We start from the raw sequence: 14,220 nt of genomic DNA, 5'->3' as shown, positions 1-14,220 counted from the left end.
GCAGATGACAGGGGGAGAAGGAAAAAAGAGAACCCTGCTTGAGTTGAGGAGCTGATAGAATTTTGGCTCATTTGTTGTCTAGATAGAGATTAAAGGGAGGAGGAGGGCTGAACTTTTCTTCTCCTCTCCTCCACTCAGGTTTATTTCCCGACAAGCCCAGGCACGGGCTAAATAAAGTCCTCAGAGAAAACAAGAAGAAAGGAGGAGAGGAGATGGGGTTTTCTAAATGAAGGAAGTGGCTTGGGTGTGACACAGAGAGGGGCTGCTGGTAGGATAACCTCTCCACTGTGTCATCAACCACTACAGATTCAACCAACCAAAACATCTTTACCATAATCATTCTTGAATGGTACACGAGCATGTTGCAGTATGAGAGAAACACAAACCACAACACAGGATAATGAACTAAAATAAGAAGACTCCCTTCTTAAACCTTTACTGTTCTTTTGCTTCAGTCAAACCACACTGGTTTATTTGCATACAGCTTTGACAGCTACTCTATAGCTACTTCTCTTTGTTCCACTACCAATAAACTATTCTCATTCTCTCTCTCTCCATTTACTAGGAGGAAGAAGAAGAGGAGGGAGAAGGGAAAAGGGAGGCTGATACTGTGCTCTGCTGTGGGGAGGCCTCTGATGTCCATATCTGTGCTCAGACACATTTCTGCTCTGCTGTGGAGGACTTTAATGTTAGCCAGCCTGACGTGGCTGTGCCCAGATAAGCACTTTCTCCAATATGAATACAGATTAATCCCCTTTAATAACCATTAAAGGGGGGAGGACATAATCAGCGTATACAAATTCCATCAAATCTTCTTCCCTGCTGGCCGCGTGCCTCCACAAACCCGTGATTTACCTCTCCTGTATGACTGCTTTACTGTAGGAGACAGACGGGAGGACACTGTGTGGGCATCACCTCATCTCCTAGCTCCTAGCTAGCGAACATCCTAAAACGACACACCACTAAAATACAACCACCATAATATTCATATTAAATCTATCTAAACCAGTCCTATTCGTCCCCTTTAGTCCTTGACTCAAATGTCATCTTCCAGTGGACACCACCCTGATCCTCTAGCCTCAGTGCAGTGTGCTTACAATCTAATACATACACACATACACTCTTCAGTTTCACTAGTACGTTTGAGTGGATCACTTATCTCCCAGCGGTCAGAGCACCAGGTGAGAATGGGGAGATCGGGGAGAGAAGCAGGTGTCACACCCTGATCTGTTTCACCTGTCCTTGTGATTGTCTCCACCCCCTCCAGGTGTCGCTTATTATCCCCAGTGTATTTATCACTGTGTTTCCTGTCTCTCTGTACCAGTTTGTCTTGTTTGCCAAGTCAATCAGCATTTTTCCTTGCTCCTATTTTTTCCCTTTCTCTTTTGGTTCTAGTCCTCCTGGTTTCGACCCTTGCCTGTCCTGACTCCGAACCCACCTGCCAGACCATTCTACCTGTTCTGTCTTCAAGCCTGCCTATATTTTTGTACTGTTTGGACTCGGATCTGGTTACTGAACCCCTTGCCTGGCCTGACCTCGAGACTGCCCTTCGTCTGGTACTGTTTTGGACTCTCGCCTGTCCCTGACCTACCTTTTGCCTACACTTTGGATTAATAAATATCGGAGCTCAACCATCTGCTTCCTGTGTCTGCATTTGTGTCTCGCCTTGTGTCCTTATAGCAGGGGGTGTATCACAGAGAGGATGTGTTGACTGGAGTGTTTAAGCTACAGCCAGGACCCCCAGCCAGCCTGCCTGCACTGGCCTTATCTCAGTCACACTGCTGGTACTGGACCAGTAGAGAGGAACCCCAGTCTGAGGGACTCATTTCATCTGTAATGGACTCTGTTCTCCTCCATTCTCCATCCCATCCCTCTCTCTCTCTCCAGGAGAGTACACTGAGCAGACAGAGGCTTTTCTCTCCTGTATTTACAGTTTATTCCATCGAGAGACAGAGGCTGATTGCTTGCTTACTCAACATTGGTGCCAGTCATGTCCACTTTGGGAGAGCATGTACTGTGAATGCTTTACAATATAGGGCTAACATTGTTACAGTTAACAAATTAACTGCAATTAACATATTAGTCCAGGACGTATAGAGTAGAGGAGCAACTTAACACTAGGAAGAGGGATAAAGAAAACTACCATAAAAAATACAAACAAGTAGTCATTGAGGATATTTCAGAGGGGGAACATAATCACATATAACTAACTACCAATCAACACCAACACCTGTAGAAAGAGAAGGACCCCTTCAAGCCCAATGCATACATCTCACAGGAACATCAAGAGGGGAGTCAAGCATCTTAACTTTTTATGGTTGAAGGGGCAGTATTGAGTAGCTTGGATGAAAGGTGCCCATTTCAAACGGCCTGCTCCTCAGTCATAGTTCCTAATATTTGCATATTAGTATTGGATAGAAAACACTCTAAAGTTTCTAAAACTGTTTGAATTATGTCTGTGAGACTAACATAACTCATATTGGCAGGCAAAATCCTGAGTTGAAATCAAAACAGGAAGTCAGAAATCTGAGCTTGTATGTATTCACCAGAGTCCCTAATGAAATCCCCTTGAGATATGAATGATTGTGCACTGCCTAGGGGTTCCACAAGATGTCAACCATCAATAGAAATTATAATGAGACTTCTATGGTGCTGTGGGAGAGAATGATAGCAGAATCAGTCAGGTGTCCATCAAGCAGCCATTTTCTAAATCATGCTTATTCCTCATGGTAGTCCCTTGCGTTCCATTGCTCACGAAGACAAGAAAGAATACTCCGGTTGGAACTTTATTGAAGCTATATGTTAAAAACCTCCTAATGATTGATTCTGTACTTAGTTTGAAATGTTTCTTCGACAGGTAATATCACTTTTTGAAGTTTTTGTCCGATATAACGCTGACCAGAATTAGCGTTTGGATATGTTAACCAGACGCGCTAACAAAAGAAGGTATTTGGACATAAATAACGGGTTTTTCGAACAAAACAAACATTTATTGTGGACCTGGGATTCCTGGTGTGCTTTCTGATGTAGATCATCAAAGGTAAGGGAATATTTATCATATATTTTCTTGTTTATGTTGACGCCATCTTTGCGGTTGTGGTATTTTACTTTTGAGCGCCGTCTCAGATTATAGCGTGGGTTTCTTTTTCCGTAAAGTTTTTTTGAAATCTGACACAGCGGTTGCATTAAGGAGAGGTATATCTATAATTCCATGTGTATAACTTGTATTATCATCCATATTTATGATGAGTATTTCTGTTGAAACGATGTGGCTATGCAAAGTCACATCTAACGCCTCAATGTAAACTCAGATTTCTTTATATAAATATGAATTTAATCAAAGAAAACATTCATGTATTGTGTAACATGAAGTCCTATGAGTGTCATCTGATGAAAATAATCGAAGGTTAGTGATTAATTTTATCTCTATTCTGGTTTTGGGAAGCTATCTTTAGCTGGAAAAAATGGCTGTGATTATTGTGGTTTTGTGGTGACCTAACATAATCGTTTGTAGTGCTTTCGCTGAAAAGCCTATTTGAAATCGGACACTTTGGTGGGATTAACAACAAGATTACCTTTAAAATGATATAAGACACATGAATGTCTGAGGAATTTTAATTATGAGATTTCAGTTTTTTGAATTTGGGCCCTGCACTTCGACTGGCTGTTGTCATATCGATCCCGTTAACGGGACTGCATCCATAAGAAGTTTAAGGAGGAATACCCACCACAATCAAGAGGAGAGTCAATCATCTTAAGGAGGAATACCCAATACCATCAAGAGGAGAGTCAAGCATCTTAAGGAGGAATACCACTACCATCAAGAGGAGAGTCAAGCATCTTAAGGAGGAATACCACTACCTTCAAGAGGAGAGTCAAGCATCTTAAGGAGGAATACCCACTACCATCAAGAGGGGAGTCAAGCATCTTAAGGAGGAATACCACTACCATCAACAGGAGAGTCAAGCATCTTAAGGAGGAATACCCAACACCATCAAGAGGAGAGTCAAGCATCTTAAGGAGGAATACCACTACCATCAAGCGAAGTGTCAAGCATCTGAAGGAGGAATACCCACTACCATCAAGAGGAGAGTCAAGCATCTGAAGGAGGAATACCACTACCATCAAGAGGAGAGTCAAGCATCTTAAGGAGGAATACCACTACCATCAAGAGGAGAGTCAAGCATCTTAAGGAGGAATACCACTACCATCAAGAGGAGAGTCAAGCATCTTAAGGAGAAATACCCACTACCATCAAGAGGGGAGTCAAGCATCTTAAGGAGGAATACCACTACCATCAAGAGGAGAGTCAAGCATCTTAAGGAGGAATACCCACTGCCATCAAGAGGGGAGTCAAGCATCTTAAGGAGGAATACCACTACCATCAAGAGGAGAGTCAAGCATCTTAAGGAGGAATACCACTACCATCAAGAGGGGAGTCAAGCATCTTAAGGAGGAATACCACTACCATCAAGAGGGGAGTCAAGCATCTTAAGGAGGAATACCACTACCATCAAGAGGAGAGTCAAGCATCTTAAGGAGGAATACCACTACCATCAAGAGGAGAGTCAAGCATCTTAAGGAGGAATACCACTACCATCAAGAGGGGAGTCAAGCATCTGAAGGAGGAATACCACTACCATCAAGAGGAGAGTCAAGCATCTGAAGGAGGAATACCACTACCATCAAGAGGAGAGTCAAGCATCTGAAGGAGGAATACCACTACCATCAAGAGGAGAGTCAAGCATGTTAAGGAGGAATACCACTACCATCAAGAGGGGAGTCAAGCATCTTAAGGAGGAATACCACTACCATCAAGAGGGAAGTCAAGCATCTGAAGGAGGAATACCACTACCATCAAGAGGAGAGTCAAGCATCTGAAGGAGGAATACCACTACCATCAAGAGGAGAGTCAAGCATCTGAAGGAGGAATACCACTACCATCAAGAGGAGAGTCAAACATCTGAAGGAGGAATACCACTACCATCAAGAGGAGAGTCAAGCATCTGAAGGAGGAATACCACTACCATCAAGAGGGGAGTCAAGCATCTTAAGGAGGAATACCACTACCATCAAGAGGAGAGTCAAGCATCTTAAGGAGGAATACCACTACCATCAAGAGGAGAGTCAAGCATGTTAATTCTTGCCACTAGGGGGGTGCTATTTCGACATAGCACAAATGTGTATCCAATGTAAACGGTCTCCTACTCAATTCTTGCTCGTACAATATGCATATTATTCTTACTATTGGATAGAAAACACTCTCTAGTTTCTAAAACCGTTGGAATTATCTCTGTAAGTGAAACAGAACTCGACTTAGAGCACTCGTCCTATGTCTGTGTGAGAATGGGAAATTTTATCATCTGCTTTGAGACCTGTCTTTAACTTTGCCTGTCTTCTATTGGTTGAGATGCACTGCATACGCCTTCCCCTGGCTGTTAGCGAATAGGGAGAGTTGAAATGACGTCTCTACGTAGTTCCCAAAGTTTTTAAATTGATTGGAACCGAGGTGTCCGACCTTTTGGGACTTCGCGCTGACGCAAAGAGGGTCTTGGCATGTCTTTTTAGAACGTCTGGTTTTAGCTCCTAGAAGTATCCGGCTCTGTTTTTATTCGCTATAGGCTTTAAAGACATCATAATCTTGTTATTTTGAACCGAATTATACCAGTTTAGGTCAGTATATTGCGATTTTCAGGTATTTATTTCCATGGCGCTGTAGAAACGTGGGTGTCTCTCTCTCGAATGCCATTCTGTACTGCTAATTGCAACGTCGAGGGAAACATTCTTCAACCCAGCAACGATTCTTTTGGCCAACGGACACCTTTCACAAGATTCTGATGGGAGTTCAGCTAATAGTAGGTACTATTTATGCTGATAAAACGTTGTTCTGTTGAAAAATAAAAATGTATTAGACGCCATTATTTTCCATGTAGCGTTGCGCTATCGCACCCTGTATTGTACCCAGTATTGCGCAGTAAGGTTAATTTTAAAAATGTAATTCAGCGATTGCATTAAGAACTAATTTCTCTTTCAATTGCTGTCCAACCTGTATTTTTTTAGTCAAGTTTATGAATAGTTTTCGATAAGATTAGGTGCCTTTCCAAAATGGCGCCGGACAGATTGCTTGATTTTTTGCCCACTAAACACGTTGTGTAACCACGAATTGTGCGGCTAAATATGCACATTTTCGAACAAACTATATGCATTGTGTAATATGATGTTACAGGACTGTCATCTGAAGAATTCTGAGAAGGTTAGTGAAAAAATTCATAGCGTTTGGTGGTTTATAACGTTATTGCTATTTTTGGCTTGAATCAATGCTACTGTGTGACTGACTTGTAGTAAGCTAAGATAACGCTATATTGTGTTTTCGCTGTAAAACACTTAGAAAATCTGACATATTGGCTATATTCACATGATCTGTGTCTTTCATCTGCTGTACGCTGTGTATTTTTAAGAAATGTTTTATGATGAGTAATTAGCTAATACACGATGGTCTCTGTAGTTATTCTAGTCATTTTAGTGATAGTTGTAATGGGGGCTGCAATTGTAAACTATGATTTATACCTGAAATATGCACATTTTTCTAACAAAACCTATGCTATACAATAAATATGTTATCAGACTGTCATCTGATGAGAATTGTTTCTTGGTTAGTGGCTATTTATATCTTTATTTGGTCGAATTTGTGATAGCTACTGATGCAGTAAAAAAAATGGTGGAGTAAAAAAAGTGGTGTCTTTTGCTAACGTGGTTAGCTAATAGATTTACATATTGTGTCTTCCCTGTAAAACATTTAAAAAATCAGAGATGATGGCTTGAATCACAAGATCTGTATCTTTCATTTGGTGTCTTGGACTTGTGATTTCATGAACATTTTATTTTATGATATCCCTGTAACTTTAGGCTAGGCTATGCTAGTCAGCTTTTGTGATGGGGGGGATCCCGGATCCGGGTTTGTGACTCTAAGGAGGAATACCACTACCATCAAGAGGGGAGTCAAGCATCTTAAGGAGGAATACCACTACCATCAAGAGGGAAGTCAAGCATCTTAAGGAGGAATACCACTACCATCAAGAGGAGAGTCAAGCATCTGAAGGAGGAATACCACTACCATCAAGAGGAGAGTCAAGCATCTGAAGGAGGAATACCACTACCATCAAGAGGAGAGTCAAGCATCTGAAGGAGGAATACCACTACCATCAAGAGGAGAGTCAAGCATCTGAAGGAGGAATACCACTACCATCAAGAGGAGAGTCAAGCATCTGAAGGAGGAATACCACTACCATCAAGAGGAGAGTCAAGCATCTTAAGGAGGAATACCACTACCATCAAGAGGAGAGTCAAGCATCTTAAGGAGGAATACCACTACCATCAAGAGGAGAGTCAAGCATGTTAATTCTTGCCACTAGGGGGGTGCTATTTCGACATAGCACAAATGTGTATCCAATGTAAACGGTCTCCTACTCAATTCTTGCTCGTACAATATGCATATTATTCTTACTATTGGATAGAAAACACTCTCTAGTTTCTAAAACCGTTGGAATTATCTCTGTAAGTGAAACAGAACTCGACTTAGAGCACTCGTCCTATGTCTGTGTGAGAATGGGAAATTTTATCATCTGCTTTGAGACCTGTCTTTAACTTTGCCTGTCTTCTATTGGTTGAGATGCACTGCATACGCCTTCCCCTGGCTGTTAGCGAATAGGGAGAGTTGAAATGACGTCTCTACGTAGTTCCCAAAGTTTTTAAATTGATTGGAACCGAGGTGTCCGACCTTTTGGGACTTCGCGCTGACGCAAAGAGGGTCTTGGCATGTCTTTTTAGAACGTCTGGTTTTAGCTCCTAGAAGTATCCGGCTCTGTTTTTATTCGCTATAGGCTTTAAAGACATCATAATCTTGTTATTTTGAACCGAATTATACCAGTTTAGGTCAGTATATTGCGATTTTCAGGTATTTATTTCCATGGCGCTGTAGAAACGTGGGTGTCTCTCTCTCGAATGCCATTCTGTACTGCTAATTGCAACGTCGAGGGAAACATTCTTCAACCCAGCAACGATTCTTTTGGCCAACGGACACCTTTCACAAGATTCTGATGGGAGTTCAGCTAATAGTAGGTACTATTTATGCTGATAAAACGTTGTTCTGTTGAAAAATAAAAATGTATTAGACGCCATTATTTTCCATGTAGCGTTGCGCTATCGCACCCTGTATTGTACCCAGTATTGCGCAGTAAGGTTAATTTTAAAAATGTAATTCAGCGATTGCATTAAGAACTAATTTCTCTTTCAATTGCTGTCCAACCTGTATTTTTTTAGTCAAGTTTATGAATAGTTTTCGATAAGATTAGGTGCCTTTCCAAAATGGCGCCGGACAGATTGCTTGATTTTTTGCCCACTAAACACGTTGTGTAACCACGAATTGTGCGGCTAAATATGCACATTTTCGAACAAACTATATGCATTGTGTAATATGATGTTACAGGACTGTCATCTGAAGAATTCTGAGAAGGTTAGTGAAAAAATTAATAGCGTTTGGTGGTTTATAACGTTATTGCTATTTTTGGCTTAAATCAATGCTACTGTGTGACTGACTTGTAGTAAGCTAAGATAACGCTATATTGTGTTTTCGCTGTAAAACACTTAGAAAATCTGACATATTGGCTATATTCACATGATCTGTGTCTTTCATCTGCTGTACGCTGTGTATTTTTAAGAAATGTTTTATGATGAGTAATTAGCTAATACACGATGGTCTCTGTAGTTATTCTAGTCATTTTAGTGATAGTTGTAATGGGGGCTGCAATTGTAAACTATGATTTATACCTGAAATATGCACATTTTTCTAACAAAACCTATGCTATACAATAAATATGTTATCAGACTGTCATCTGATGAGAATTGTTTCTTGGTTAGTGGCTATTTATATCTTTATTTGGTCGAATTTGTGATAGCTACTGATGCAGTAAAAAAAATGGTGGAGTAAAAAAAGTGGTGTCTTTTGCTAACGTGGTTAGCTAATAGATTTACATATTGTGTCTTCCCTGTAAAACATTTAAAAAATCAGAGATGATGGCTTGAATCACAAGATCTGTATCTTTCATTTGGTGTCTTGGACTTGTGATTTCATGAACATTTTATTTTATGATATCCCTGTAACTTTAGGCTAGGCTATGCTAGTCAGCTTTTGTGATGGGGGGGATCCCGGATCCGGGTTTGTGACTCTAAGGAGGAATACCACTACCATCAAGAGGGGAGTCAAGCATCTTAAGGAGGAATACCACTACCATCAAGAGGGAAGTCAAGCATCTTAAGGAGGAATACCACTACCATCAAGAGGAGAGTCAAGCATCTGAAGGAGGAATACCACTACCATCAAGAGGAGAGTCAAGCATCTGAAGGAGGAATACCACTACCATCAAGAGGAGAGTCAAGCATCTGAAGGAGGAATACCACTACCATCAAGAGGAGAGTCAAGCATCTGAAGGAGGAATACCACTACCATCAAGAGGAGAGTCAAGCATCTGAAGGAGGAATACCACTACCATCAAGAGGAGAGTCAAGCATCTTAAGGAGGATTATCACTACCATCAAGATGAGAGTCAAGCATCTTAAGGAGGAATACCACTACCATCAAGAGGGAAGTCAAGCATCTTAAGGAGGAATACCACTACCATCAAGAGGAGAGTCAAGCATCTTAAGGAGGAATACCACTACCATCAAGAGGAGAGTCAAGCATCTTAAGGAGGAATACCACTACCATCAAGAGGAGAGTCAAGCATCTTAAGGAGGAATACCACTACCATCAAGAGGAGAGTCAAGCATCTTAAGGAGGAATACCACTACCATCAAGAGGAGAGTCAAGCATCTTAAGGAGGAATACCACTACCATCAAGAGGAGAGTCAAGCATCTTAAGGAGGAATACCACTACCATCAAGAGGAGAGTCAAGCATCTGAAGGAGGAATACCTCTACCATCAAGAGGAGAGTCAAGCATCTTAAGGAGGAATACCACTACCATCAAGAGGAGAGTCAAGCATCTTAAGGAGGAATACCACTACCATCAAGAGGAGAGTCAAGCATCTTAAGGAGGAATACCACTACCATCAAGAGGAGAGTCAAGCATCTTAAGGAGGAATACCACTACCATCAAGAGGAGAGTCAAGCATCTTAAGGAGGAATACCACTACCATCAAGAGGAGAGTCAAGCATCTTAAGGAGGAATACCACTACCATCAAGAGGAGAGTCAAGCATCTTAAGGAGGAATACCACTACCATCAAGAGGAGAGTCAAGCATCTTAAGGAGGAATACCACTACCATCAAGAGGAGAGTCAAGCATCTTATGGAGGAATACCACTACCATCAAAAGGAGAGTCAAGCATCTTAAGGAGGAATACCACTACCATCAAAAGGAGAGACGCATTAGAGATACCAGACAGACGGAGGTTCTTTGAAACATTGATGGTCAAAACACCCATAGATAGACACACAGCAACACAGTACAGTATGACAACCAGGCTGATGACTCAGCTGGGATGGGGACAGTTGTTTGCAGTGCTCAGGCCCTGCCCAATTAAAAATCCAGACCATTTTCAAAGTACGAATTCAGGCAGGAGCTATTTCAATCCATCTCTTCCAGCGGGAAGAGAAATATGGGGTTTTTCCACCTCAAGGTAGGGATTTGATTTGTATTGGGCAAGGCCTGGAGTCTGTCAAACATATATAATGTAGGTAGGAGAGGAGAGTTGAGGAGGGACCTGTGGCAGGAGGTGAGGAGGGGAGGGGGGGACGGACAAATGAACAGTACCTGCAGGGGTGAAGGTGAAGGACTGAACTGCAAAACAAGAAGACAGAAAAGTTGTGTGTTAAAAGCCTGCAGAGGTGCTGTAAGCAGTGCATTGGGGGGAGGGGGGGGCTCTGCACACTGGGGCTGGGGGACAGGGAGGCCAAAGGGGGCCAGAGGAGAGGGGCCATCAGCATGACCCAAAAAGCAGTTCAGAAGCCACAGAGATGTAGAGACAGCAAAAAGATAACACAACATACACGAAATGTAACAAACAGAAATGAAGAACAGGTTACAGCCATTTGACTGACTGGCAACATCAAGAACTGTTCAAGCCCTAAAGTCAAATTGCTGAAGGAATTAAAAAAGAGATGTGCAAGAAGAAAAAATACAAACTATTGAGAGAGAGAACTATTTTTCTTGTATTGTTGATTTAAAGACCTAAAGCCATTGTTGAATAACATTACATGCATTGCTAATGTGCCATCTACTTCCCACTCTCTAATTAAATAGGCTGGCAGAGGAAGGCTGTCCATGGTGGTTGGCTGTCCTGACGGGTCGAGCACCCACACTCAGTCTGAAATGTCAGGGTCGGTGTGTAGGAGGATGGATGGACTGGCTCCAGCTCCAGCATGGCTCAGTCCTGAGTGACAGGCCAGACCAGCAGAGTCAGTTATACCAGCGACCCACTCAGGCCATGCCACTCTAGGCTAGTATCAACACCGTGGGAGGATGTGTCAAACATCACAACTTGATTCACGCCAAGACTCTGCTCTGCTTCAAGATATTCCATCTGAGCCTCACCATCTCAGACAATAGAAATATCCCCTCAGAATAGAGTCAATAAATAAGTCTTTTAAACATAGTTTAGGATGCTAATGAGGAAGTTTGTTGAGTACTCTGCATTGATGGCAAGAAAACAAGCGCCCAGGGGTAGGATGTGTGTTTGCGCACGTACAGTACAGTTTGTATTCTGAGTGCAGAATTGGTGTCTGTGTGCACTCTCCAGTCTGCCTGTCTAACCTGCGTAGTTGCTGAGCCCCTTCCTCTTCTTCCTCCTCCAGTACAGCCAGATACTGAAGCCCATGAGGATAACCCAGCAGGCCCCTCCGATCCCCGCTATGAACGCTGGCTGCTTCACCACGTCTGTGATCTGCTCCGTGATGCTGTTGTTCCTGTTCCCACTTATGATCACGTCACGGAAGTCCTTACCTGGGGCGGGAGGGACAGGGGGGACAGGAGGGACAGGGGGGACAAGGGTGACAAGGGGGACAGGGGGGACAAGGGGGACAGGGGGGACAGGAGGGACCAGTGTGAGGGTGTGTATGCCAGGTTGTTTGTTTAAGCGGTGAAAAAGGATTCAGCATTGTAATAAACCATTTTGTTGTTACAACTGCCAGCCGGCTGGGGACAACATCAGCACTGTAATAGTCCCCACATTGTCAATAAGAGCTCAATTCTACCTCAAGATATGCCTTCGACCTCAACAGGAAAATGTGAATTCTATGCACAGACTTGTAGTTAGGATTGGGCTCCAGGTATAGAGCAGTAGATACGATAAGATACAGAGGCAATACCAGAGTCTTGTCAATTACAGCTAACATATTGACTGAGAGAGTAGAACATGGGTGTGCTGTGAACCCTTATGTGCAGACAGAGAGAGGGGAGGGAGGCTAAATCCTCAAAGCTGATGACAACCCCTCAGGTGATCCTGCTGTTTGCTTAGCTCAGACTCTAATTTTCTCAGTAAAATAGACCATGTGAGATGAGAGGCACACACCCTGTTCCGGATCGATCTTCCAATCGAAGCTCACTCTGACTTGTCTGCCTGACACTATTTCATGGAGTGCAATAAGAATTGGTTCTCAGAAGAGCACACATGACAATATATGTGCAATCTTTGGCTTGAACAACTGAGATGGATTATAGGAGTGACATTGGGGAAATAAGAGTATGCTACAGGCCAAGCCATCAGTTATTTATGGGTGAAATCAGACAATCTGCCCCTGGTCCACATAAATCACACAGAACTACACCACAGCCCGGCGGCTACATATCAAAATAACAGAGGTATGGTTTAAATATAATCAGTCTGACTGATCATTCATGTCACACACTCTCTAATAGTAAATACTTTTGCCCCAATCAGTGATAATATTGAGCATTTAAACAAGCATTTTGTGTTCCCTGTCTAGAGGACATGTTAATTGCGGTAATGTTTCATTTTATATATTTTTTTAACGATATCCGTCAAAAGTGAAATGGGCTTTTCTGTAATTATGGATGAGTAATCAATAGACCACTTTTACATTCCTACATCATTCTACCATAAATCTCCCTTTAGCTAACCCCCTCCCCCTTCCCCGTCTCTTACCGATGACGATGGGCTGAGGTTCACTCTTGACCCCCACCCCTGCGCTGGTACTGGCGGCCACCTCCACCCGATACAGCACCCCCACCTGAAGCCCCCCCACAACCACCGACCGGATGGCTGCATCCACCGTCTTATTCACGTGGAAGCGTGTCTCATTCCCCAGGCACCAGATCTGAAGAGAGGGACAGAGGAAGAGAGCGTCCTGTCACAGTGGGGTCAGGTTGAGTATTATATTGATTCTGATGGCATCTCAGTAAGCCAAAGTCATCAGGTTACATCCAGTCTATCTTCTCTCAGTAACCTGCCTTGTACTCCTGGATGATGCCGTTCTGGTGGTCTGGAGGAGGGGGGTCCCAGGAGATGCTGATGGAGGTGCTGTTCTGGTTGCCCACCATCAAGACTGTAACCTGCAGGGGAGGGGCACTGGGAGCTGGGGTTGAGGGGAGACAGATGGGGGGGGGGGGCAGTAAACTGGTCAGGGAAGAGGGATAGCATTCCATTCTCCGATACACACACACACACACAACCTCACTCACTCCCACACCCACACCCACACACACACACACACACACATGCAAGACACTCATACTCTCTCTCACACTCATCGTTATTGTGAGGGGGAGTGTGTGTAGTTGTTAGCAGGTGGAAGACACAGGTGGCTGTGGGGAGAGCAGCAGCTCATTAGAAGGGGATTTACATGGAGAACAGGCAGGTCTGACACGTCCATCTTTAACATTTCACTATAATTTAATATCCCAGCCCTGCTCCTGCTCCAACACAGAGGGATTCACACACAGAATAGTGCTATTGATTTTCAGAGTAACAGCCAGGCAGAGTCAGACAAGTCTCCTCAGTCAAGCTATGACTCCTCCATTGACTCAGCCAGGGTGGCATGTGGGTCAACAGGCTTATAGGATGAGCTGTACAGCAGTGCAGTCATACGTGAGGAAAATATGAAGACATTTATTTTGGGGAGAATTGAAACACGGGCTAGGTAAACATATTGACTGGTTTCATCGATCAGCCAGGTGGAACTAAAGCCAGTGGGGTAGAGAGCAGGG

The 14,220-nt window shown here is 43.1% G+C and overlaps 1 protein-coding gene across 5 annotated transcripts in view; it reads right to left on the bottom strand.

Annotated features, from left to right (window-relative positions):
* The window catches only part of LOC139548283 (roundabout homolog 2-like), a 619,120-nt gene that overhangs the window by 56,371 nt on the left and 548,529 nt on the right, over positions 1-14,220 (bottom strand). For 3 of the 5 annotated variants that reach the window (XM_071357862.1, XM_071357861.1, XM_071357860.1), the window contains exons 15-18: positions 13,465-13,589; positions 13,160-13,331; positions 11,809-11,997; positions 10,810-10,836 (exon numbers count right to left, since the gene is read on the bottom strand). In XM_071357862.1, the coding sequence (XP_071213963.1) occupies positions 10,810-10,836; positions 11,809-11,997; positions 13,160-13,331; positions 13,465-13,589 (513 nt within the window). The remainder of the gene's footprint in view (positions 1-10,809; positions 10,837-11,808; positions 11,998-13,159; positions 13,332-13,464; positions 13,590-14,220) is intronic. The other 2 variants (XM_071357864.1, XM_071357863.1) reach the window with 1 other exon arrangement.

Source organism: Salvelinus alpinus, chromosome 21 (genome assembly GCF_045679555.1).
Source record: "Salvelinus alpinus chromosome 21, SLU_Salpinus.1, whole genome shotgun sequence".
In the NCBI taxonomy this organism is placed as follows: Eukaryota; Metazoa; Chordata; class Actinopteri; order Salmoniformes; family Salmonidae; genus Salvelinus; species Salvelinus alpinus.
The sequence above is the reverse complement of the archived record's forward strand: the minus strand, read 5'-3'. Positions and strand labels throughout refer to the sequence as shown.